Genomic DNA, 27,925 nt, shown 5'->3' with positions numbered 1-27,925 from the left:
GGATTTCTTTAAGTGTAGCATGTCCAACAGCTCTGGGTTTGACATGGCCTTGTATGTTAAGCAGAGATCGCCTCTGAGTAGACGATATGCGACAGAGTATAGCTGGAGTTTTTTAAGGCGGTCAGCATAGGGCATCTGCTTTAGGCCTGTGATTCTTTTAGTGAGGTATTTCTGAGGCCTTTCCAGTTGCTGCAGATGTCTTGAGAGGTACATACCAAATGGGGCGTTGTATTCTATAATGGGTCTAACGAGGGATGAGTACAGTGGGACAATGACCTCCTTTTTTCTGGATGAAAAGCCCTTCGTGATGAGGTGTGCCACATAGAAGGATTTCTTGATTGTTGTGGCGATGTGGTTATCGAAGGTGAGACCACTGTCCACCTGTGTGTCCCTAAGTCTCTTATCACACTTTCTGTGTTTAGTGTACTGCCACCTATATGGTAATTCATGGATACATGTTTTTTCCCAAAGGGGATAACAATACATTTCTTGGCATTGAGCTTGAGCCCATGGCTCTGGCACCAAGCATCTGTTTCTGTAAGGCCCTTTTGTAGAGTATCCACATCATTTGCGGATTCAATAATGGCTCCCAGTTTGCAGTCATCTGCAAACTTTGTTAGCCAGAGTCCCTTAGTGTTGACCTGTACTTCAGAGAAGTAGATGCCAAACAAGAGCGGCCCCAGGACTGAACCCTGAGGTACTCCACTTGTCACTTGTCTGGAGCTGGATTTGGAGTCGGCTACTTTTACAGTGTGGGTTCTATCAGTAAGCCATTTAGCAACCCATTGGGTGACATAGGGATTAATGCCCAACTTAGTAAGTTTATCTATGATTCCAGAGTGGGGATGGTGTCAAAGGCCTTGGCAAGGTCTAGATAGGCTGTGTGGACCACCTTACCCTTGTCCATGGCTCTGGAGACTGATTCAAAGAAGTCAATCAGGTTCAGGAGACAAGATCGGCCCTTCACAAACCCAAACTGGGTGGGGTCCAGTGTTTGAAGGTTGCCAATGTCTTTGTTTATAAGTTCCATGATAATACGCTCCATGGCCTCGCAGATAAGGCTTGTCAGACTGATGGGACGGTAGTTTCCGGGATCCAAGGTGGATCCCCTTGTGGATTGGGATAACTGTAGCTCTGCCACTCAGTGGGCACGAAACCTGAGGTGAGGCTATGATTAAACATGACACTTAGGTGAGGTGCCAGTTCATATTGTAGTTCATGTAGTACACAGCCCGGGATGTCATCTGGTCCCATGGATGCTGTATTCTTGGCTTTAGAGAGTGCGTTTTGTACCTGTGTGGCCGTTATTACTGGAATTTGGCAATCTTCCGGTATTGAGATGGGCCATTTAGGGGGTGAGAGGGAGGTGAAGTTGGCACTGAATCGATCTGCCAGGATATTGGCAATATCCTTTGGATCAGTATATTTAATGCCATTTTGTTTTAGCTCAGCGCAGATCTGAGCATTGCCATTTAGATTCTTGACATAGTTATAGAATGCTTTGTGGTTGTCTTTGGAATCTTTGGCAATTTTATTTTCGTAACTAGCTTTGGAGGATTTTATGAGGCATCTCAGTTTCTTACTGAGGCCAGTAAGGGAGTTTTTTGCATCCTGGGATTTTCCTCTTTTCTGCAAAAGTTTCTTCCTTTTGTTGTAAAGTTTGTTTATGGCAGGGGACCACCAGATTGGCTTCCTTTTTTGGATGAGAGCATTTTGGTTCTATTTGGGATGGCACGATTCATGCATGAGTGGATGTGCTCGTACAGTGCCTTAGTGTAGGATTCAGCAGTTGAACTTTCAGTTCCGTCTGCATGGGTGTTATGAAGTTTGTCACTTCTGACTTGAGTAGCATGAAGTTGGCTTTGGAGAAGTTTTTTATGGTGGTTTCTTTACTGGGGGGTGGGGGTGGGATGTGGATGTTAAGGGTGATTAGCTTATGGTCAGACCTCACTAACGAGGGGTGACCATAGGTATGGAGCATTGATTTCCCATGTTGGTAATGACCAGGTCTAGGATATTGGAGCCCCTGGTGGGACTATGGATTAGTTGATCCAGGGCATTAGAATTTATGAATTCCAAGAACCGTTGCGCAAAGGTGTTGGGACATGAGTAGTTTTCCCAGTTAATGGCAGGGTAGTTAAAATCACCCAGTATTAGGGTGTTTGTTTCTATCTTAATATTTTCCAGTATGTTTAGAAAGGTGTAGTGAGAATCTTGGGGTATGGTGGGGGATCTGTAGCAAGCTACAATTTGGATTGCAGTCTTACCTAGTGTTAGTTGCACTTGGAGAATTTCAGACACATTGTGCTGGCCAACTAGCCTGGTGGTGTGAATATCCTTGGTGAATATTGACACTCCTCCACCTTTAGTGTTTCGGTCCTGGTTTGGTGGCCGAAAAGTGTGGTAGAGTTGTAGCCTGGTATTGCAGGGGTGCTCTCTGGAGCCTTGAACCAGTTCTCAGTTACTGCACAGATATCGATGTTCTCCATTTTTAGGAGTGCCTCGAGAGAGTGCATTTTGAGGTTTAGACTTCTAGCATTGAGTAGCATTACCTTCAGATTTTGCATAAGATTTTGCATCTTAAGGTGTACCTTGCTTTTCATAATTTTGAGCCACCATACTTGAAGGATCTTTTACATACCTACATTCCTCCAAATCCACTCTATTTCAGCTCTAGAAATCTTCTTTCTATTCCATCATATAATCTCAAATCTTCTGGTTCACATTCGTTCAGTCATCAAGAACCTGCACTTTGGAATCACCTACTACTGCATGGTTTAAAAGGGCTTTAAAAATCAAACTTGGTTGACGTTTCATTTTCATGATCATCTGTCTGTTTGTTTTACTACTTACTTTTTTATACATACAGTGCTTGGGTTTCAGGCACTTAGATAGTCATGAATTTGAATTTATACACTCGTTTACCTGGGCGGACATCCACGGTGGTGCAGGGGTAGCGATGTTGCCTCACAGCAAGAGGTTCTCCTGTTCAATTCTTGGCTGGAGTGCAGGGAGTGCCTTCTGTGTGGAGTCTGCATGTCCTCCCCGCAGTTGGGTGGGTGTTCGAAAGACATGCATAAATGGGCGTACCTTCGTTGAAGGTTGAACGTCAAGCTGGCACCTTGGCATTCGTGGAAATCTACTGCCAATCATTAGCAGAACGGAGTTCCGCTGTGGCGACCCCTAATCGGGAAAAGTCGAAAGACAAACAACAACAACACTCGTTTACATGGAAATGTTTATTGAACAATTTTAACCACTGCCCTGTCATACAAACATCATCTTTGGATCGCACACACAATGGTATTGCAACTACTGGCAATATTGCACTGTACAACCCTGTACAAGCCATCTGTGAATCCCAGCCAATATGAAATATTTGCCTACAAAAAAAAGGCAATCTGACCTGTAAAGAGCTCAAAAATTACAATGTAAATCATCTGGAAAGATTGACTACATGCATGTTAAAAAAAAAAAAAAAGTCAGAAAATGAAGCTTTATTTGTAACTGCTTGCCTAATAAATGATTCCATCATTCGATTAATGTATTCAAATTCCAATTCCTGCACACAAAATTTGAGAGTTAAGGAATCATAAGAACTGCCCTCTGCAATGTAATTAGTGCACAGTAAAACTGTTTAAGCCACACAGACAAATGCAGTGAGATAGCAAATTAAATCTGAACTGTTGTTATGTTCATTTATAAAACAGAGTAAAGAGGTGAACAAGATCAGAGACTATTCACAGTATATTTTCTGGCAGGATGCCAACAGACACACCAAAGACTCATTTCAATCACAAAAGAATTTTACTGTGTTTTCAGATGACAAATACCCTACAGGAAAATAAAAACAACTGTGAATAATGCATAAAGAAGTAATTGCGCATTAGCCCACCCTCCCCAAACATGAACTAGTTAAAACACTGACACATGATTAATGACAAATGTTCTAAAGACATGCTTCTGGAGCATTTCTCCCCGGGCCTCCGCTGAACACAGGATCTGTGGAACCTAGTCGGACATTCCCGGTCAACAAATGTTAAATAAATAAATAAAAATAAAATAAAAAAAAAATACTGTGTGGGATGTAATGATACAATAAAGGTCAAGCCCTGGCTAAACTGCATTTTTATTAAATGTACAGGGATAGCTCCTAAGAATTTGTTTATATTCCATCATCCTAAGCAAAAAAAAATAATAATAATAATGGATGGGAAAGCTCAGAAAATGCTTGTGGGAGCATAGCTGAAGGAGAGTTATTGAGGGCTTAGGAACCTGAGAGGGAAACCCCCCAGGGGAATGTACTTAAGATGATTAGGTTAGATGGTGGCAGCTGCATTTCCATTTTGTGGCCAGGTGTTTGGTAAGCTGAGTTTTGTAGTTTTCTGAGTTTGGGATGGTTCTTAGAGAGGGAGGAAGGGAATTCCATTTTTTGCCTAGACAGACAGCAAGGAGAAGTTGGCCTGCTGTACTTTTGGGTTTGGATATAGCAATTAGGTTTTGATGCTCGGATCATAGAGTTCTATTGGGGGTGTAAGGGGGGAGGATATTAGTTAGCGCTGGACATTTAGTAGGGTGATATACAAGTCTGTGTGCAGTGGTGAGTTGGAGGAAGTCTAAGCAGTTTGGGAGTTCAAGCCACTTTAGGGATCTTCGGGTAAGGCAGTGATGGGTAGAAGGTTTAGATTTGGTAACAAATTGTGAGATTTTATTATAGCAGTTTTCTAGTTTGGAGGAAATAGAGGAGGACAGGTTAGTTAGCAGGGGGGCTCCATATAATAAGGAAGGGAATAGATAAGTGGTGGCTAGAGTATTCCTCATAGTATAACAGAGAAAGTGATTATTCCTATACAGTATACCTAGCTTTTGGTAGGTTTTCTTAATATTTTGTTGAATATTGACATCGAACTTGAGATGTTCGTCAATAGTAATACCAAGTAGTTTAGCGGAAGGAACCACTTCTATAGGTGAGTTAGTTTCACTTAGGACTTTGAAGGCATTTTTGTTGTAGGAGTACGTCTTTGTGGGAGGGAATAGTAGAATTTTTGATTTGTTTGCGTTGACAGAGGTGGTTTTGGCACATCCAATTTTCGGTGGTTGAGAAGGCAGTTTGTGTTTTAGACAGCAATTCTGAGAGGTTAGAGGCAGAGCAGACTAAGGTAGAAAATCATCTGCATATTGAACAATTTTGGCATCAGGAATGGCAGTATGAAAGTTGTTTCTGAAGATATTGAAAAGCATGGGCCCTAGGATAGATCTCTGTGGTATGGGCCCTAGAATAGATCCCCGTGGTATGGGCCCCTAGGATAGATCCCTGTGGTACGCCAGTTGGGGTAGGTAAGAAGGAAGATATAGAGTACTTCCATTTGACTGCTTGAGTTCTATCTGATAGGTAGCTGGAAAACCAGGTTATAGTGTTTGGGGAGAGATGGAGGTTTGAGAGGTGATAAAGAAGGTATCTGTGTGAAACGGTGTTGAATGCTTTGGACAGATCAAGCAAAACAGTAGAGACTAGATGTCCAGAATCTCGGGCTACATTGACTGCTTCTAAGAAAGAGAGTAGAGCAGTTATAGTACTATGACCTGGGCGGAAACCATGTTGTGTAGGTGTAAGAAGATTGTTTTGGGCCAGGTAAGGCATAAGTTGTGGGTGAGTGCACTTTTCAAGGATTTTTGAGATTGGTGTGAGCAGAGTGACAGGGCGGAAATTAGAGATGCTGGTGTTTTTGCCTCCTTTATGAAGGGGAAGAATATAGGCTGAGTGCCAGAGTTTGGGGACGTAAGATTCCTTTATAGATCTGTTGATTATAATGCTGATTGGGAGAGCTAAGCCATCAGCAGCACATTTTAGGAAGGCGGAGGGAATATTGTCAGGAGCATTAGAGCACAGTTTAAGTTTGGATAGTACTCTTTTTATGGAGTTAGTAGAGACAGGTCTGAAGTCAAACAAGAGGGGAGAGGTATTAGTGGGGTTGAATGAGGAAGAGAGAGGGGCTGGAGAGTTATTGTTGGGGAAGGTCCTGGTCAGGCCAGAAATAGTTTCTAAGAAGAATGAGTTAAATTCAGAGACTAGTTCAAGGTCCGATTTGCTTGGGTCAGGACAGGGATTATTTCTGGATCCCGGATTAAGCAGTGAGTTTATTGATTTCCAGAATTGCTTGGGATTTTTGTTGTTGTTGGACTGGAGTTTGACATAGTAGGATTTTTTGTCCTTGGTAATTAGCTGTTTTGCTAGGTTACGGTACTGTTTGTATTGGAGCAGGGTATTGGGAAGTTTTATCATTTTGGTAGAGCTTCCAAAGTTTGTCCCTTTGTTGCATAATTTTGTTAGTATCTTTGGATAACCAAGGAGCTGCATTAGTTTTTATCCTCATGTGTCTAAGAGGGGCAAGGGAGTTTAGAGGGTTCTATACCATTGTCAAGAAGAAGGGAGTTTAGAATTTGCCAGTTCATTTGTATGAGAATGTTTGAGAAGGATGTGGGGTTGAAATTACTGAAGTTACGGGTATGAATATATTAGTGCTGGTGAGGGGAAGAGGAAGTTGAGCGATGAATGAAAGCTGGGAAATGGTCGCTGATGGAGTCAGGAGTCGTGCCAGAGATGGTTATTTTATTAGGATCAGATACTAAGATCCAGTCTAAAGTGGAACCAAGGGGATTTACTTTGTTAGGTCAGGTGATGGAGTGAATTATTCGAGAAAAGTTATAGAGACTGATGGATAAGGAGGGAGAGGTGCTATTAATTTTGTTCCAGTCAATATTTACATCTCCTAAAATATAAGTTTCATACTTAATTTCAGTACAGGCCCAAAGGAGAATATCCTCGAGGGTAGAGATGTTGTTACCAGGAGAGATATAAAGGGCTACGATGCAGATATTTTTGTGTTTATTCATTTTTAGTAGTCCAGCAGTCAATTCTGTGTTCTTGAAGTGTGGAATTGGAGTTTGGAGGGGTATTAAGGTGAGGAGGTTGGAGTATACTAAGGCAGAACCACCCCCTTTCTTATTTGGTCGGTCATCTCTGAAAATATTAAATCCTGGGGGTAGGATCTCAGCATCAGAGATATGGGGTTTGAGCCAAGTTTCAGAGATTGCTAAGATGTCTGGTTGGTTGTGGCATAGCCAAGCTTGAAAGTGGTGAGCTTTGTTGTTAAGACTTTGGGCATTCATGGTATAGATTTTTAAGGTGTTGTGGGGGGGAGGAAGGTGATAGGGGGGTAGGTGTTGCAAGTAGGGGGACTAGGACCAAGGTTGGGGTGGATATCTCCAGCAAAGGCAAGGTTGTGAAAAGGAGGTATCCTTTAGCCATTTGAGTTTGCACAGTGTGAGTTTTGGTAAGTCCAGGAGTAGTTTAGGAGACAGTATCTTAATTGTAGAGGTAAAGAGTTTCGGGTGGAATATGTGAAGTTAGTTGGGCTGTATAAGTGAGGAAGAAATTTAGTAGTAATGTGAGTGGGATTGGAGGTGAAGGTGGGGTTGTGAGGAGGTTATGGGGTTGTGAGGAGGTTATTTTTGTTAGTAATATTAAATCAGCAGTGGAGAAGAATGAGCTGGTGTAGTAGAGAGGAATTAGGAAGACAAAAAGGAAGCAAGGGGTGTGGAGAGAGTGGTGACTTAAGAAAATCATATTGAGGAAAAGAAGAATGGTATAAGAGGATTTGGAGAAAGGAGGATGTCTATGAAGCAGAGAAGGTATAGGAGGAGAGAAATGTTTTGGAAATCTAGTAAAGATAAGTGGGCTTTAATTGTTTAAGGAGGGAGGAAGACGTGAAAAGAGTTTAAGTGGGAAGGCTGTGATTGGGAGGAATGAGGAGGGAAAATTCCTATGTTGGGTGGGAGGGAGGGAGAAGAGGAAGGAACTGCTATTGGGTAACTATGTAGGAGGGAGGGGTAAGTGATGAATATAGGTAGGACCACTGTGGGGTGGGTGGGATATGGGGGTAGGGGAGAGGAGTGAGCCCGCAGGGCGAACGGAGCGGGTACACAAAAAAAGGAAGGAGCTCAAGAGGAACAATCAGTAGAAGAGGTTTATTAAGGTAAGTTTAGTTATGTGTAAATAAGTGGGAATACAGTAGTAGAGCAGGTTAGAGAATGGCTAGATAATTGTAAAAGTAGGATTTAAAGCTGAGAGTATGTTAAGAGCAGGGCTTAGAATAACAGAGTTGTAATGTATTAATATTATAAGCCAAAGGGCTAACTAAATAAGGTACGGGACTGACTGGAATAGGGGTGCCACCTAGTGGACAGGTTATACATTACAATGGAAGTTCTATCTGGGAGAAAGGCTGATCAAGGAATCGGGAAGGGAGAAAATACTCAGGAGAAGGGGTTTGTACTAGTGAGAAGAGAAGGTATGCTAGCTTCAGGGTAGAGATGGGGTATGGCTGCTGGCTGTCCTGGCTGTGAAGCGAGCTTTTAATCACCAAAAGTAAAAAATTTCAAGCATATGCTTTACTGCCATTTTAGGGAATACACATACATGTTTACTTCTTTACTGGAAGGGTACTGGGATAGCAGTCCAGTGGGAGTGTAGGTTATTTTGAAAAGGGTCTGTAGCCGGCAGGCAGGTAGACTCTAGGTTTTGGATTTGAAATAGGTGGGATGCAGAGCTGGGAACTTTTGGAAGAGAGGGAGGAAAAAAGAAGTAAACTTAGTACAGGAAGTTATGTTATGCAGGTAAGGCAATAATTTACATTCATTCAGTACTGCTAAAAGCCAGAAATGTAGGTTAAACAGTCACTCAATACACTGCAAGAGAACCCTTGATAAGTCTTTAAACACTAGGTTCACATTTGTATAAGGCTACTAGGAAAATCTTAGTGATATTGTTGTGTCATTGTTCAGATAAAGAGGTATTAATGTAGGCAAATTCTACCAACTATATTGGCTTTTTATATGCAGGCTGACTAATAGGCACCAGGGGTACAATATTTACAGGACTAATAATATGCACATCTAGCTTTACTAGTGCTGAAGCAAAATGTAACTTTGACAATGTGTACTATTTCAATACTGATAGGCTCATTGCCTTAAGCAGTGCACCAAACAAGAACTTCAGGCAGTATTACTTTCCACATACAGCTTCTTTCATAACTAATAGAGAGCCTACTGTCTTGTGTTGCCCACATGCAGAATGCTAAACGGAAGCTATGTGCTTTCTTAGAGTCATTTCAAAGCTTAGCCATATTAAATAAAGTCAGCATTTAGTTCCCCTGTTGATTCCCTACTAGCATTCTTTCATCGGAGACATGCAATAAAGAAGTGAGGTAGCTTGGCATAAATGGAATTGGGAATACTTGAAAAGGAACTAGTTCCTACAGGTTATTCTTTTTAATTTATAGTTAAAATAAGGTATGAATAAATGAAGAGGCAGTCATAACAGTTCAGCGTTTCTCGTTGTTGAGCTAGAAACTTTCATAAATCATGGTGCTGTAATGAACTAAGGAAGAGATGTGGTACACTTAGCAGCACATCGTTCCTCAATGGGCTAGAATACTAGGAAAGCGTGGTTCTTTAGATAGCTCCACAGCCTACTTATCTGGAGTAAAACCTTCTTAATTAGTTTTAGACACACATCAATAAGAGGTGTAGTACATGTAGCTGCACAGCGTTTCCCGGTAATGGGCTAAAATGCTAAGAAAAGCGTGGTGCTTTAATGAACTCCACAGCCTTCAAATCAGGTGTAAAACCTTCACAATTTGTTTTAGACGCAGGTTAGACAAATATCCCTAGAAATAGCTAAGACGTATATGAGATTACAACTGATATGCCAAACAGCAGCTGTAGCACTAAAAGTTTCACCTTTGCACATTTCGTTGCTTCTAGCAGTTCCACGTGGGTGACATAAACACAGACCAGCCTTTTTGGTATTATGCAAGCTAGCACATTAATTCCTGTTATTTAGCAATTATGAACAGTGTTACAACGATTCAAAGTTCATAGAGAACTAGAAAACTTTAGCAAGAAATACACAAAGAATATAACACTTCAAAGCACTTGAAAAGAGACACAGCTTTAGTGAGACTGTAATACTTAGTAAGAAAAACATGCTACCATGCTGCAACAGTAGAAATCCAACATTAGAGTAGCTGAAGCAGAAGTTAGCAGTTAAAACACGCTTCTATGCTATTACATTTAGAAATCAGCTTAAAAGTATAGGGAAGGTAGTGCATCAATTACAGCAGTCGCAGGCACCAGGACCAGGAGCGCGCAGCAGCCAGGGTTAATGCCAGAGAAGGTAAGATGGCGCCTAGAGGGGTTACTAATATTTATAAGATACAGGGGGAGTAGGGGGTGGAAAGGAGAGGGGAGTAACAGTGAAGGCAGATAAAGAGGGCGGGGAAATTAGACCTCCTGCAGTCAGTAGGGCTAAATGGGAGATAAACCAACAGTGAGAAGCTGGATAGGGGGAAGGGAAAACACAAAGAAATTAGACAATAGACATAAAAACCTTATGGCGAGGAAAGGATGCAGACAAACAGGGAATGAGATTTCCAGTGATAAATATTGAGCCAGGCACAAAAGGAAGGAAGGAGCTCAAGAGGAACAATCAGTGGAAGAAGTTTATTAAGGTAAGTTTAGTTATGTGTAGATAAGTGGGAATACAGTAGTAGAGCAGGTTAGAGAATAGCTAGATGATAATTGATAAAGTAGGATTTAAAGCTAAGAGTATGCAAAGAGTGGGGCATAGAATAACAGAGTTGTAATCTATTAGTATTATAAGCCAAAGGGCTAACTAAATAAGGTGTAGGACTGACTGGAATAAGGGTGCCACCTAGTGGAAAGGATATATATTACAATGGAATTTTTATCTGGGAGAAAGGCTGATATAGGAATTGGGAAACTAGAAAATACTCAGGAGAAGGGGCTTGTGCCAGTGAGAAGGGAAGGTATGCTAGCTTCAGGGCAGAGATAGGGTATGGCTGCTGGCTGTCCTGGCTGTGAAGCGAGCTTTTAATCACCAAAAGTAAAAAATGTCAAGCATATGCTTTACTGCCAGTTTAGGGAATACACATACATGTTTACTACTTTACTGGAAGGGTGCTGGGATAGCAGCCCAGTGGGAGTGCAGGTATTTTGAAAAGGGTCCATAGCCGGCAGGCAGGTAGACTCTAGGTTTTGGATTTGAAATAGGCAAGATGCAGAGCTGGGAAATGTTTACTTCTTTACTGGAAGGGTATTGGGATAGCAGTTCAGTGGGAGTGCAGATTAGTTTGAAAAGGGTCAGTAGCTGGCAGGCAGATAGACTCTAGGTTTTGGATTTGAAATAGGCAAGATGCAGAGCTTGGAAATGTTTACTTCTTTACTGGAAGGGTACTGGGATAGCAGTCCAGTGGGAGTGCAGATTAGTTTGAAAAGGGTCAGTAGCTGGCAGGCAGATAGACTCCAGGTTTTGGATTTGAAATAGGCAGGATGTAGAGCTGGGAAAATAGCTGCTGGCACCAGGACCAGGAGCGCACAGCAGCTAGGGTTAATTCCAGAGAAAGAACATGCAGATATGTAAATGCATCTTGTACACTATCTTCAGTATGCTGTTATGGATGGTCACAAATGTAAACAGCAGTCCCATTCCTGGTTCTCGGAATTGTGCACCTAGTAAAATAATACATACCCAGTGCTCCACTACTTGGAAATGACAAGTAGCAGTGTGTAGCCTGACAATGCTGCACAAAGCTACAGAGTAAAGCACCTAGTTACAGTACAATATGCCTTATCAAGCAGGAACTTTATAAAACAAGCTGCACTTTATCAATTAGCTCCAGCAGCTACTTGGTAAAGCATGCTGGCAGGTAGTTATCAGCCTACTCAATAGTGCTGTACGCCGCCTGCATAAGTGGCTTAAGTATGAAGGCACTGCTGGAGGGTCATCTGGTGCTGGGCATGCCTCCACTGTCAGACGCTCACCATCATCACAGCTTTATGGTAAAAAGGGTAATATGGGGTAACAGGTTTGCCTACAGTGTAGGGGACTCCACAGCCAGCAAAGAATTTTCTTACATGTAATGGAGGTTTGTGGATTTTTTTTTTTTTGGAGAGGGGGGGGGGGGCTACTAGTATGTTGCTCAGTGAAATGCCAAAGGAGGAGGATCACTACACTTGTCAGCTCACCACCACCATACAGTTCTCTGTTGATGTCCTACAGATCACACTTCTGAGGCAGACAGTGTTACCATGATGCTGTCTTTGTGAGTGTCAAACAATCAGGGGGTTCTAATTAGCACAGTACAGTGAGTAGCTAGAATGCAATGTAGAAAGATTATGTAACTGCACTACAGGTGAGATCATGGAAACCTTTATAATCTTTCCCTCTTGCAAAGTTGGTTACAAATATATATTAATTATTCAATATATATTTTTGAAGTCTGGTAAAATCAAAGGAAAGTTATGACTAACCATAATGACAGATCCATGTGGTCTTCTACCCTACTTAACTGATGGGGTTATTGGATTCATACAAATCCAATGCAAGCAGTCTGTAGACATTTGGATCCAAGGTTCACAGGTAGGTACTAGGCTATTGGCCCAAGGGCCTAAGTAAGCCTAGCCAACAAGGTTCCCTGGCTTACACCACCCAAGAAAGTTAATTTCCTGTGCCCCTGTCGAGCAGAGCCACAGAAGTGATCCCCGGGGTGTATTTCCTATTTCCCATCCACTCATCAAGATCTTTCTTGAAGAGTGCTAATGAACTTTGCTTGATTATATATAATTTTGCTACCTTTTTGGGGGTCACCTGACATCGGGGGCAAGAAAAAGTAAAGAAAATGGCATCGGCTGCATGTTTTATACCCCTGACGACCTGACGTCATGGAAGAAAAGACAGCAACCGACGCTGGACCCAAGACTTTGGAATTCAGGCTAACTGAGGGCAACCTGCCAGCAGATTACCCAAATGTAATGACTGCAACAGTGAAACACGAAGAACATCTACATTTACATTCTTTACATTTGGTAAGAAACCAGAGCAATGAAAGAAATTATACATGCAAATTCTAGTCATTAACTCTGGCCTCAAAACAACAGGCAGAATTCCTTCATCCAGACATATCGGCTCCGTATTTTGACACCAAAGACAGTCATGGAATGCTTGACTTAGCTTCCTAACAGCACAGTGTACTATTGTTACATTTTTGCAGTTAAATATCCAATGCAGTCTTTTCACATTTAAGAGAACAAGCATGTGGCTTACATTAATATTTACAAATGACAGAATTATCTACAGAATTCTATCTGACTAGGCTGGCAGCCTTCACCTATCTTCACCCCCCCCCCCCCACACACAGAACTCAAGCTAATTTTTCAAGTGACCCTTGAGAAACGCTGCTTGAGAGGGTTAGGTCTGTCCGACTATACCTTAGACCCTTACCTGTCTTGAGAGCCCATCTGCGCTGATGTTGCTAACCCCACTGTGGTGCTGCACTGACATATCATACACTTGTAACCCTAGGCTCCATCTTAGCAACTTAACATTTTGCTGGCTGGCTCTGTGTAACCATGTTAGGAGATTATCTGTCACTACAATGAATTTTCTTCCATACAGATAAGGCTGAGGTTTCTGCAGAGCCCACACTATGGCTAGACATTCCTTTTCTACAGCTGCAAAGCATTCCTCCCTCGGTTGGAGCGTACGACTGAGCTAAACCACTGGGTGCTCTTCTCCCTCTGAAGAAATCTGGCAATGTACAACACCCACCCCATGGTTTGAAGCATCCACCTGCACAAAAAAATCCTTGTTGTAATCTGGACTGGCTAGCACAGGGGCCTTCTCAAAGTTTCTTTAAGCTTCTGGAATGCCACCTGCTCACATGCTGTGGTCCACACTACCTTATAGGGCCCGTTTTTCCTTGTCAGGTCTGTGAGGGAAGCAGCTATGGTACTATAACTGGAGACGAACTTCCTGTAGTACCCTGCTGTCCCTGAGAATGCCCTCACCTGCATTTTGGTAACAGGTGCAGGCCATGCCTGAATGGCTTCTACACTGGCAGGTTCTGGCCTAATCTTACCACTCCTCACTCCATGTCCCAGGTAGGAGACGTCTGCCATACCCACCTGACATTTGCTGGGCTTAATGGTCAACCCTGCCCTCTCTAGTCTGCCCAGCACTTCCCTGATATACTGAAGATGCTCTTGCCAGGAATGGCTGTAGATGGCAATATCATCTAGGTAAGCAAGGGCAAACCCTCCTTCTCCTGCTAGGATATGATCTACCAGCCTCTGGAAAGTTGCTGGAGCATTCTTCATCCCAAAAGGCATCTTTGTGAACTCATGCAAGCCAAAAGGAGTCACAAAGGCTGACTTCTCTTTAGCACTGGGAGTCAAGGGCACCTGCCAGTAACTCTTGGTAAGATCAGTGGTTGTAAGATACTTAGCCCCACCCAGCTGCTTTAGGGCCTCAACTGTCCTAGGCATAGAGTAAGCATCTGACTCTGTGTGACAATCTAATTTCCTGTAGTCTACACAGAACCTCGTGCTGCCATCCTTCTTTGGCACCAGCACCACTGGGAAGGCCCATGAACTGCTGGACTCTTGAATCACCCCTAGTTCCAACATCTCCTGTATCTCTTCCCTCAGAGTCTGTTTGACTCTCTCAGGCACCCTATAAGGGGCCTGCCTAACAGGCCTTTGGGGTCCTGTATCCACCTGGTGCTGAATCAGGTAGGTGTACCCTGGTTTCCCAGTGAATAGGTCCCCAAACTCCTGTAACACTGCTAGGATTTCTCGAACTTGGGTAGGAGATAGCTGCTGGGACTTTGCTACCCCCTTCCACTGAGGTGTCAGTCCGAACCTCACTGAGAAGATCAGTCAGCAGATTTCCCTCAGACTCCTCCTGCAATCCACTGCAAATACTCAGCACATGGGCCTCCCTATCATGGTAAGGTTTCATCATGTTAACATGGTACAATTTGTGCTCCTGCCTAGCAGGTCATCCATGTAATTAACATCACTTATCCGCAGTGGTAGTGCTGCGGTAGCGTTGTCGCCTCACAGTAAGACGCTGTCCGGTTCGATTCTCAGCTAGAGTGTCTTCTGCGTGGAGACATGCATGAATGGGTGTACCTTTGTTAAAGGTTATGCGTCAGGGCTGGCAACTCGGCATGTAAAAATCAACTGCCAATCATTAGCGGATTGGAGTTCCGCTGTGGCGACCCCTAACCAGGAAAAGCCGAAAGACACAACAACAACAACAACCTTTCTTACCACCTTGTATGGTCCCTTACAAGCTGCTTGTAGCTTGTTGTGTCCGACAGGAATGAGAACCATTACCTGCTGCCCCACAGCATACTGTCTAGATCAAGCATTCCTGTCATACCACACCTTTTTCTGTCATTTGGTTTCTGCCAGGTTCTCCTGGGCCAAGCTCATGAGTTCCCTGAGCACTGTCCTGAGGTGTGGGACACATGCCACAACAGACTCCTTGTGAGGGTCACACTCACCTTCCCACTCATCATGAATTAAATCTAGAGGTCCCCTCACCCTATGCCCATACAACAACTCAAAGGGTGAAAACCCTGTTGATTCCTGGGGAACTTCTCTGTAAGCAAACAGATGGGGCAAATATTTGTCCCACTCCCTCTTAAACTGGTCTGCAAATACCCATAGCATGGACTTGATTGTAGAGTTTAACCTCTCAACAAGACCATTAGTCTGGGGATGGTAGGGGGTGGTCTTCATGTGCTTCACCCCACAGTACTTCCACAGACAAGCCAGCAGGTCTGACATGAAATTGGCACCTCTGTCAGTCAGTATTTCTTTTGGGAAACTGACCCTGCTGAAAATCTCTAACAAAGCATTTGCCACCTTTTCTGCCCCAAGGGAGGACAGAGCCACGGCCTCAGGGTATCGTGTAGCATAATGCACTACCACTAGGATATATTTTTTCCCTGTGGAACTTGGGGTACTCAAAGGCCCCACAATATCCATAGCTACCCTCTGAAATGGCTCCTCAATCACAGGCAAAGGCATCAAAGGAGCTTTCGCCTTGTCTCCTACCTTACCTACCTTTTGACACTGCTCACAGGTCCTGCAGTACCCTGTTACATCTGTGGAAATTCGAGGCCAATAGATGTTCTGCATAATATATCTCTTTGTATGTTTTATGCCCATATGACCCGCAAAGGGAATATCATGGGCTATGGCTAAAACCACTAGACAGTAGGTCCTAGGCACTACCAACTGCTGTACCCTCTCACCTTCTAGCCCTCCCTCAGGGGTCCACTCTCTATACAGTAACTCTTTGTCCCAGTATACAGATTCCCCATTCCCTTGAGAATCAGGTGCCCCACTAGCTATCTGTCTCAGGCCTTGCAATGTAGGGTCTGACAGCTGACCCTTTCTCAACTCTCTCTTTGTAACCCTTCCCAGCTCCTCTTCCACAGGAAGTCTGGCATCCTCTGATAGTGGTGCCTCGCTGTCAGCCTGGGTACTACTACTCACCTATACTTTTGCAGTCCCTCTGTTCAAGGGAACATCAGTACCCACAAGCAGCTGTGGCTCACCTTCAGTTTCACTGCTACAGAGTAGCTCCCTCCATGAAGTAACTGGATGCAAGTATGCTGTCTATCTGCGTCTCCCCAGGCTACCAGACCCACATGTTTGTCTCCTAGCCTGACTTCATGTAACTGCATAAGCACATGGTACTGCCTCATCCAAATCCTTCCCTATCAGGACATCGGCAGGATGGTAGTTCAGTACCCTTGTTGTCTCAAGACAACCTACTACTGGCATTTTGCCTTTCCCACTTACTGGCTCTCTCACCTTTTGTTCCCCACCTTGCCTCCTTAGACATCTGTAAGCCACATGCCCCCACTGGTTGTTTTCAAAACATTTAACCCTAGGTCCTGGACATGTACCTGGACTAGTGGCTTCCCCTGCTACTGGCAGATTCTGTTGGGGCAGTCTGTGCTGCTCACCATAGGTTATTTTAGACCCATGAGCAGTACTGGGGGTCCCTTTCCTGTGCAGGGATGCCCTGCTTGCTAGGTATAGGTCTCCCTTCTTCCTCAACTCATCTGAAGTAGCACACTGTCTATCAGCTAACCAGATCCTCATGTCCTCAAGCAAAGTGCTAAGGGCTTGTTCCCTCACCAAAAGGTCTGCCAGCCCTTCAGAAGTGGTGACCTGACATCCACTCACCCACCTATAAAAATAAGTGCTCAGTTCAGCAACATATTCACACACACTTTCATCTGCCTTGCGTCTATGCTCACAAAACTTTTTCCTATAAGTTTCAGGTGTTAGCTTGAAACATTCTAACAAGTGATTTTTAGCAGCAGTATAATCAAAACATTCACAATCAGCAAGTTTAGACAATACAGTTACAGCTTTACCATGGAGTAAGCGGGTCAGAAACCGTACCCAGAGCCTTTGGTCAACATTATACTGTTTACATACGAATGAAACTATCAAAATTATCCTCCTCTTTAAACTGCGGAAGAAATTTACTGACATTCTGTACTTCTGGGGTCCAGTTACTCCCTTCCACATTACCTCCATGACTCTGGCGAAGAGTCAGCATCTCCTTCTCATGCTGCCTCTGCTTCTCCTCAGCTTCCAGGCATAGCAGTTTCTCATTCTCCTCAGCCTACATATAATAAAATCTTTCTAAAAATATGTATATAAAACTGGTCAATCTATGTTATATATATATATATTTGCTATGGTTTTTATTTTATATGTCCACAAGATTGACCAGTTTTATATACATATTTTTAGACAGATTTTATTTTATGTATATGTATGTATATATATATATATATATATATATATATATATATATATATTTTTTTTTTATATATTTTAGTATATTTAAATGTTAATACATTTTAGAATTTATATTTATGTTTATGTGATAGACCAGAGTCAGTTTTAATTATGTACTTAGCAATTTTTGAGCTGCAATTTATGTTTTATAGTGTTGCTGATTTACACACTGATGTTAGTTTCTTCACTGCTTAGACAAGGCAATGAATGTGTTAAATTGGTTCAGTGATTAGTGTGCCTCATTGACTGCTAGTATGTTTAAAGATGTGACTTGAGTTTTAATATTTTGGTCTGAGGAAGCGGATGTAATGCATGAAAGCGCTTACCTTGTTGTGTTGCTATTAAAGAGTGCTGTGTTGGAACCAGTTTGTCTTTTTCTTCACTATTTTGCTGTTTGCTACATTGGTTCCTTTATCGGTTCAGAGGTTTGCTCTGACTTTAATGTTGCCTGCTCTCCCTGACTAACTAAGCTAACAAAAGAAATAAAACAATTGTGATCTGAATTCTGAGTATTCACTGCGTAGCTGATTTAGAGTACAAAACCCCTTCAGTGATCACTGTACACAAGCTTAATCCACACTTCCCACACCGCTACAAGCCAATTAGTATTTGCCAACCAATTAATATGTGGTGTGGAAATCCCACCACTGCCAAACAATTAATATGTGATGCCTGTGCACTGGCTCAGCAATTGAGGAGCCTCAATCCTCACCACTAACACCAGTGATGGGCGTCCATACACACACAGTAAAGTACAACTTCCCTTAATAGCACAGAGATCACACACAGGTCTGGGGCTGGTTTCTCCCCTTTCTCTCCAGGTCCCCAATAAGACTCCCCACTGGAGCACCTACAGGGTCCAGATGTCAGCCTAGTGGGCAAGCTAAAACCTCCAGCACCCTTCTCTGTCCAACCAGTGCTTCGTGTCCCTACCCAAGTAGCTGACACACACACACACGTTGAGATAAGAGTTTATCCAACCACACAGACACTCAAGAAAAGGCTGGCACAGGTTCTCCAGCTCTGCCCCTTTTACCTAGTCTACATGGTAGAAATCACTGCCACCACCCAGCTAATATTTATCAGCTACTCAAAAGGCCCTTATGAAGGGTGTTCAATTATTACTACGCAATATTATTATCCAACTGGTAAGTGCAACCAAACAGTCAAGAATTATTTGGAGTGACTTGGTACAGTACCACAATATACATGCAATGTACTCTTACAGCTTAAATTATCTCTACACAAAACAGCCACAGTTGAAAGGTTTTAAAAAATAATAATAAATAAAAACACAAGATAATATTTCTTACTACACAGTGCCAGTCAAGAGTTCAGAGATCACAGAGAAATACTTAATATAACATAGCAGAAAAGTTCTGACATCACAAAAAACAAACTAGTTTAATCTTATTATTTCCTAGCTATAACTAAGAGAAAACACAGTTCTAAACAACTTGCATATAGACTAAAGCAGTGCTGGTGATGTTGGATGTTCTCAAGACAAAATGCTCAGAGCTCTCGGATTCTCTCTCTTTAAATTGATAACACAGAGTTGTTTCACATGCCATCATTCTTCACACTTCTCTGGTGTTCCCAGGCTAACAGAAACTACATTTATATTCTTTACACCTAGTCAGAAACCAGAGCAATAAAAGAAATTATACATGCAAATTCTAGCCATTAACTCTGGCCTCAAAACAACAGGCAGAATTCCTTCATCCAGACATATCGGCTCCGAATTTTGACATCAAAGACATTCATGAAATGCTTGACTTAGCTTTCTTACAGCAGAGTGCACTGTTGTTACATTTTTGCAGTTCACTATCCAATGCAGTCTTTTCACATTTAAGAGAACAAGCCTGTGGGCTTACAATAATATTTACAAATAACAGAATTATCTACAGAATTCTATCTGGCTAGGCTGACAGCCGTCACCTATCTTCACAGCTGGTATAAGCTAAAATAAATGTACTGCAGTTACAATATTGCTTTTGTACAGGACTTTACTAAAATTGAGATTAAAAGTGCAAGGACTGGTAATTACAAGAAAAAAAACAACAGTTTGCCTGCCTATAAACGTTAACAAGTCATGATTTCTTACAAAGGTTAAAACAATGGAAGCAGTGCTGAACTCAAGGCTTTCAAGATGTCTGGAGAAATTTGAGCTGCTCAGTGAATTCCACCATGCTTTCATTGTAGTTATATCCTGACAAAACTAACCAAATTCAGTGCTTTGACTGCATTACTACAGAAGTGGGAAAAAAGCGAGTCCATATATGTGCTTTATCTGGAATTAGCAAAGCCTTTGACTTAGTTTTGCATCACTTACTTCCACAAAGATGAAAGGGACAAAAGTTGGCAACAAACTGAAGATGTATACAGAAGTGATTATGTAACAAGAGATAGGTGGTAGCAGTTGGAGAAACTATCAGAGAGAAAAGAAATGTGATGTCCTACTGTGTTCATAGGTACTTGCTAAGCTACTGATCCATGAGGATCTTAAGAAGCCTAGCCTTACATTCCCACAGTAATTTTTAGCCCTTTTATTTTCCATACAAATAACCCAGAGATAGGCCGACCAAGGATTATATTGGAACATTTATATGTTTCACTTAATCACGGGGGACATGAATGCTTAACCAGGGCTGAATTTGCAGTTATCACCCCATTTATCACAATTATATTTAAGAAGAGTAAGTGAAGTACTTTGCTTTAGGTGGAATGGAAAACTGTATTCTTTGTGATACAAACCTATACCTCAACAGGTTTTATTTATTTTGCAAAAGAGATTGGGATCTCTTGAATGGGTGTTTGGAATATCATTGGAGTTGTTAATGTGTAACAGGACTTACACAATATGGTCTGTAGAAGACCGATATTCAAGGCAGAGGTCGGCTCTCAGTAGCTCGTATGATACAGAGAAGAGGGACAAGAGTATGAGATGGTCTGCATAGTTTTTACGATTTAAGCCCCTGATTTTTCTTTTTTTTTTTTTTGTAGTGAGACAGCTTTTTTTTTTATCCAGTTTTGACAAGTGTTTGGACAGGTACATATTGAAAGAGGAATTTCACTCAATGCTCAACCTACTGACTGCCAAATACAGTGGAGCACTTGCATCACTGGATATGGGTGCAACACCTTTAGATAAGCTGTGCAGTGGAAAAGGACTTCCTTACAACAGTGGATATGCAGTGATCAAAAAACAACTAATTGTTGACATAGTCCCAAACTATGGGATCAGTTTTCGAGGGAGTGTTGCCAGATCCCTAACAATGGGATCAATTTTCAGGGGTGTGATGTCACTCTGACAGTTACAAGGGAGTCATGCTTGCCAAACGATATGATCACAGTCAGCAGTACAGCTGTATTCAGTTTGTCTTGGCTCTCACAAAGCATATGAAAAATGGGATCTCTTTGTATGACACCAAGACTGATAAGGAGGGAACACGAGGCAGCAAAAGTGATTTAAGGAGGAGAAGTGCAAGCATAGTCTAAAAGGTGGCAGTTTCAAATCATTATTACCAAATACATGATACTGTTCCTAAGAAATAACCCAGGGGCTGAAAGTACAAACTGTAAGAATCAGAGTACAGAAAACTATAACAAGAGAAGATCTGGGGATTACTGCAATGAAAAAAAAAACAAAATCAGGCAAAACAAGAAAGGGTAATGGCAAAAGCTAATCAACTGTTGATATTTATACCTGGTGGAGGGTGGAATCCAGAAAGAGAGAGGAAGGCAATCCTTTCCCTTTATCATTCTAGCTAAAGTCATATTTGGAGTAATCTATGCAGTTCTGGAAGCACTACAAAGGTAAGGGATATCATAATGTTGCTAATAACGCATTGGAAAGTGTCAAGGATGGTGCCAAGAAGAGAGAGCGCAAGATGTGTGAGAACAGGTTAGCACAACTCACCCTTTTTCACTCAAAAAAACAGAACAACAAGAGTGACTGTGACATGAGAACAAAGGGCAATAAAGGGGAAATGTGTACAGCAGATCTGGAAAGGAATGATAGGAGAGGAAATGACAGAAAGCATGTGGTTGACAGGTGGTTATGCCTGGTTGTACTGAATGGCATGGATTCAGAAAAAACACTAGACATAAAGGAAGTATTTTTCAAATGCTCTTAAGATGCAGGAGGGGACTAAGGCTAAAGGAAGTAAAAAACACCATGTACAATGGTAGCTGAGGTGCAAGTCCCCAAGTAAATCATAAGGAAGCCACAATGGAGGTCTGGACTAGGCAGCAAGTCCCATTTCGCAAACTTACTGAGAGATATGAACCACAACTGGGACAGACAAAACTCCATCAGCAGATGAACTGATGCCTGAAGGAGAGCTGACTATGAAGCAGACAGCATCTCCATAAACTGTTGCAACAGCTCTAAGTAAAAAAAAAAAAGTACTGTGTTAGAAAAATTATGACAGTTTAGTTGGACCACATACTAGCTGTATAGGCTTGTATCTATTCTATGGTTGTGCAGCAAGCCATCACATTAAATGACTTACAACTATGCATGCCCTATAAACATTACATATAAGCAAAAATCTTATGCTGACAGTAAAACAATGCATATTTATGTATACGGCAGCTACAGAATGTATAGCATATCAAGCTTTTTGTGCAGGAAAAAGTAATCAAAAGTTCACAAATAAAAACATAGAAGTGTATCAAATAAAGAAACTGTTAAAACACAAATGGATCTGAAGGTAGCCATGCATTTAAATTTAGTGTTCCAGATGTTACGATAATACAGATGTTGAGTGTTGTGCACTCACAGAATATAAAGAGGACTGCTGGGTTTTAATACAGTATGCAGTGACTTAAGGAATTTGTTTAGTTTAAACCTACGTTAAGAAAAACATTACTAGTTTATTAATTAAGTGATCTATGTGATAACTAATTCAGCCTTAATTACTGGTGTGGCTCAGTTTTAACAATTTAAGGTAAGTACCTGGCTTTAAAAAAAAAAGCTTATATAGTTTCAGTAATTTTACTTGTTATGTTTAAGATGTGATAATAAAACATTTGCTCACGGTTCATGTTTTTGTTTTGTTTTGTTTTTTTAGGAAATTGGAGCCAATTTACTGGCATCTTCAGCACTCATCTGGTAACTCTAATATTCTTTTCTGCTTAATGTCAGTCTTTGGGATCATGCACTCACTCACCAGTATCTTGCACTTGTTATCGGATCTCGTAAGAAAATCTGGATCAATAACTCCTGACAGTTCAACCAGTACAAACTGTTCCTAAGAAGAGGAAAACATTTAAATGTAAGTCACTAACAATTCACATCAATACACATGAGAAACAAAAAGAAAACTACAATGTTAATACAGTGCACATATTTTAAATTTTTTAAACACAAAGAGAGCAATCAATTATGGTTTTGAATGACGAAATATAACATAAAATCAAGTTAAATATGGTTAAACAGGTCCATGCCCATCAGTCAAGAAGACTGAAACTGTATGTTTTTGGTCAGCTCAACATGTAAAACTTTCCCCAAGCTACTGGCCATTTCCTTTTCTCACAATGCTCTAGCAAGGAGCTTACTCCCCAGATCTCTCGTATACCCATACCACTTGGAAGAGAGGCAGTATACCATATCATCAACACTATTCCTGTCCCTATCTGCCACAAAGTACGGAGAAGAAGCATGGGGTATGTTGAAAGATGGACCTACTCATCCAACTCCATCTTAAGTGCAGGATGTCTGCATATGGAAAGGGAAGTCTAGCCAACCAACCAACAGGACAGAGTCCCAAGTTTATTCTTCTGAATGAACATTGTGAGAACACATCTCTGATCAAGGTGTCTCTGAAGGAAGACTTAGAGATCACATCTGGCTTACAGTGTCTTGTGATAGTATTTAGTGAAGGCCTTGCAGCAGATACACAAATATCAACTAAGGCTGCATTACTGAAGAATGCCTGAGAAGTACTCACTGCTCTAGCAGGAAGTGCTGTAGTTAGAGATGGCAGCATCTTGCTATAGTTTTCGTAACAGAACTTGATATAGTCCATAAGCCACATGGACAAACTAACTTTTGTAACTTTAGAACCCAAAACGTTTTCTAAAAAAATAAAATAAGACATTGTGAATCTTTCTCAATTCATTTAATTCAGACCACATAAAATCTAACCTGTTGGTGGACATCCATGCAATACTACAGAAATTCGCCTTTGTCTAAATAGTTAGGGAAGCATGTCAGCAAAATGGCCAAATAAGGTCTGTCTCAGTGGCTGCCTTGGGCATAAAGCAAGATTAGTCTTAAATGACACTTCCTCCTCCTGGAACACCAGGAAAGTTGGATTTATATACAAGGCTTGAATTTCAGAAACTCTTCTAGTGAAAGTAAGGTCGTTGTCCAGTTGCCCCACTTGGGTTACCTGGGACAGCTCTGTTGCGTGAAAGCTGGACATAAAACCAATCGACCTGCAAACATGAACGCAGGATTGCTATACCCAATATAGGTTCACTGACAGGACACAGCTTGGAAGTGGATGACATGATGGTAAGGAGGACGCTGGACATCCTTTGTATCCAGGAGACAAGATGAAAGGGAAGTGCAGCAAAGCCACTTTACTTGGGATCCAGAGTCTACTATTCAGGAGGAGGACAGTGAGAGATGTCATCACAATTAATTATTTATTTACTTATTTAACATTTGTTGACTAGAAAAGTCTGACTAGGACATGGCCTATTTTCAGCGGAGGCTCGGGGAGAAATGCTCCAGACGCATTTCTTTGGAAAGATGGTAAGAAACCGGAGTACCTGTAGGAAACTCATGCGAATGCAGGGAGGACATGCAGACTCCACACAGAAGGCACCGCAGCCAACAATTGAACCAGAGAACCTCCTCAAAGGATGACTGGTCTCTCATATTTTTTGATTGCATAATCTTAAAACTTATTGGGACAACATAAACAACTTTCTTCAGGCCTTATTCTCAGAGAACTTTGTCCTATCTAAATCATTGGTTTTATTCAATACACCAGTTCCTGCTTGAGTATAAAAAATTAAATATCCCTAGTTTGGTCTATTTTAACTGTTGCAAGAAAGGTTATAACTAGAAACTGGAAATCTGATACTTCACCCTCTTTCTCAGAATTTATGAATATCATTACTGAAGTTTGTCATTTGGAATTGTTGACCATTAAATCAAGAACCATCAGAAATACTTATTCATATAATATGTGGTATAAGTTAAAAGTTTTATTACATAAAGAGTCTGTTTATTTATACAGCTATTTATATATCCTAAGATCTAATGTAGTTTTTATAGTGGGCACCTTTAGTTGTGTTTTTTTTCTAGTTATTTTTTCTTTCATTATTGGATTTTCTGTAAATATTTTATGTAATTGATTGCTTATATTTGAAAATTAGTAAAATTGTTTAAAAAAAACTGTGGGAGGCGCTGCATGAAAGTTCTGGTGAGGGTAACTGATAAATGAATATGTAGACTAAAAGCACCTTGGGAGATAAGCAGTTTGAATTCAGATCAGGATACAGCACAATTGACCCAATGTTTGCAGTGAAGACAGACAGTTGAGAAAAAGCTACGGATGAGTAAACAATGCAACTGGGCATTCCTAGACGTGGAGAAGTCATAAGGACACGGGTCCCAAGAAAGCTGATTTGGGCAGTCCTGTGGAGGTTCAAAGTCCCACAAACATTGGTAGAATTATTGCAGGCTATGCACAAGGACCCAATGACACACTACGAACACTGTTCGGACACACAAAGGGATTCCCAGTGGAAGTATGCTGTTCATACTGGTGATGAACTACATTAACAAAGAAGTCAAGAGAGGACAGATGAAGAAAGCTGCAGTATGCAGATGATGTAGCATTACAGGCAAGCTCTAAACAAGAGCTTCAGCAAGGGATACCAGAATGGAATGCAAAACTGAAGGCACACTGGATGAAATAAGAAAGTTGTAATACTAGCAAATGGGGGAAATCAGAAGAAGCTGTGAGAAGGGAGAAGTGTTTAAGTGTTTTGTATAACACTTTTTTATTGAAAGTGGAAACCATCTCATTTGAAAATGGATCCTGACTGCATAAGCCTGTCTTGTTTTTTTCTTCCTCACTGTCTTGGCATTTCCTAGGGGGTCTACTTTACATCCTCAAAGTCCGAGAATATCAAATACGATATTCTTGACACGAGTACACCGAAAGCGCAAAACATCGAAAATGTAAACGGAAATCTCCATAGGTGGAAATTTCCGTTTACTTCAATGTAGTGCGATCTCAGAGTTGGTATATTTAAGTAGCAGGGGAGTGGGGTGGGGGTGCAGGGGGGCTTGCCCCCCTGCCTACATTAGTTTGAATTTTTTTTGTGTGTATTTTTTTTTTGGAATTCGATTGTTTAATAGTTCGATGCATATGGTTCGATCCATATGCATTCGAGCTATTAAACTTTCGAGGTCTTAAAGTAGACCCATTTCCTAGTGCCAATGTGGAAGACCAGAACTTATGCCTACTAAGGGAAAAGCTTAGGGTCTGCAAACTCTTAGGAAGCAAAACAACAGAGGTATTTAGTTCCAATTGGTCAGTGGCTACAATCTGATAGATAACAAAATTATCTGCTCAGAAGCTTTTACAGTATAAAGATAACTGCAGTTTTTTTGTTCGAGGAGACAAGACCTTGACTGCTTGGTCTCCTGCGTACGTGTACGCTATTATAATAAGGGACATCTGCTGAACTGCATTGTATGAATTTATTTTGAACCTTAGCAGTTGGTGGCATTTGAGACTCAAATTTACAGCAGAAATCACCTTTTTTGGGGATCACTGCTGACAGTTTTCTATCTGGTACATTTCAGTTGTGTCAGCTCTCAGTTACATTATTTCCACCTTCATCACAGTTTTGAAATCTCTGCAGGTAAATCTTCTGTCAAACAAGTTTTGCATAGAAAAATTATTATTGTATGAGATTGAGTCTTCTGAGAGTAGCCATTTTTTCCATTGTGTTGAATTTACAATGTAGGGCACTGAAAAACCTGGAACTCCAGCCAAACATATGTTTCATAACTACGGAAGACACCTGTAATTATCTGGTGAAATTATCTGAGCTCAGTAAAAATAATAGTGCACTGCAATTTCCTGAACTTTTGATAAGGCAGTTTTAGAAAATCTTAAAAAGAAAGAAACAAACAAAAAATTAAGCACCTGCCTCTTTCTTGTTGGTCAGCTTTTAATGACTGACAAGAAGAATCAAAAATAAGGAAAATAAATCTGTAGTTAGAAGTTTAAATCTTAATTCTGCAAGGTTAAAAATGCAGCTGCTGCCAGCTAATAGAAGAATTAACACGTTACAGAAATGTGCTGCAGAAAATTCATGCAGAACTTGCGGACTTTATCCTCTAGAACAGAAAATTTACAGAAAACTCATCTAGCTGCACAGGATGGTGATGCAGAGCCCAACATACGGGTAGTCCATAAGTGGACTGCAGTACATTTTCAGACTCCCCCCAATTTGTATACATTCAGCCAAACATGCTAAGATTTAAGGGTATGTACAACTGCAAAACCCTACTACTGAAGACGTGCGGGCAGTCTTTAAGGTTTATACCCCACCAAAGAGTTATGGAAAAAGTAGGCTATTGGCGATACTTTTCCAAAACATATATGTCGCTCATCTACTCAGGATATAATAGACAAGACTTTGTGGGTTCTGTTTAAGCAGCTTTATTATGTACAAACGCATCAGGATTGAGGCTCAATAACCAACTTAGATAAACTTATAAACAAACCAGCTATTACACTTCTACATGCTCACACTCTCGCTGCACTCTCAAAATGGCACTGAAGCTAGCACATTCAGTCCTTGAAACGCTTCTTAAAGATACAGCACACATACTCTATTCTACATCCTCCCTCTTCAAGAAATAAGTCGTGTAATTTTGACGACATTAGCTGACATGCAATTGATATAAATAATTCTTTGTCATGCAATTATGCAGAGCTAAATACATAATAAATACAATATATACACAATAAATACAATTATGTCCAGGTTGCTGTGTATTTCACACTAGGTCTGGAAATATGACCAAATCGTGTGACACACAAATTAGAATCAGGTCCAGCAACTGGGACTGGCTCGGCTGAATGTTCCACTTTTGGGACATCAGGAATGGAAGTAGAAGTTGAGA

At 41.3% G+C, this 27,925-nt stretch overlaps 1 protein-coding gene across 1 annotated transcript in view; it reads right to left on the bottom strand.

The window, feature by feature from the left end:
- The window catches only part of GTF3C6 (general transcription factor IIIC subunit 6), a 472,341-nt gene that overhangs the window by 346,525 nt on the left and 97,891 nt on the right, over nt 1–27,925 (bottom strand). The window contains exon 2 of the mRNA XM_044088626.1: nt 22,932–23,012. Coding sequence (XP_043944561.1) covers nt 22,932–23,012 — 81 coding nt within the window. The remainder of the gene's footprint in view (nt 1–22,931; nt 23,013–27,925) is intronic.

The sequence above is a fragment of the Protopterus annectens genome, chromosome 11.part0, assembly GCF_019279795.1.
Source record: "Protopterus annectens isolate FY-2018-M chromosome 11.part0, PAN1.0, whole genome shotgun sequence".
Lineage (NCBI taxonomy): Eukaryota > Metazoa > Chordata > Ceratodontiformes > Protopteridae > Protopterus > Protopterus annectens.
The sequence above is the reverse complement of the archived record's forward strand: the minus strand, read 5'-3'. Positions and strand labels throughout refer to the sequence as shown.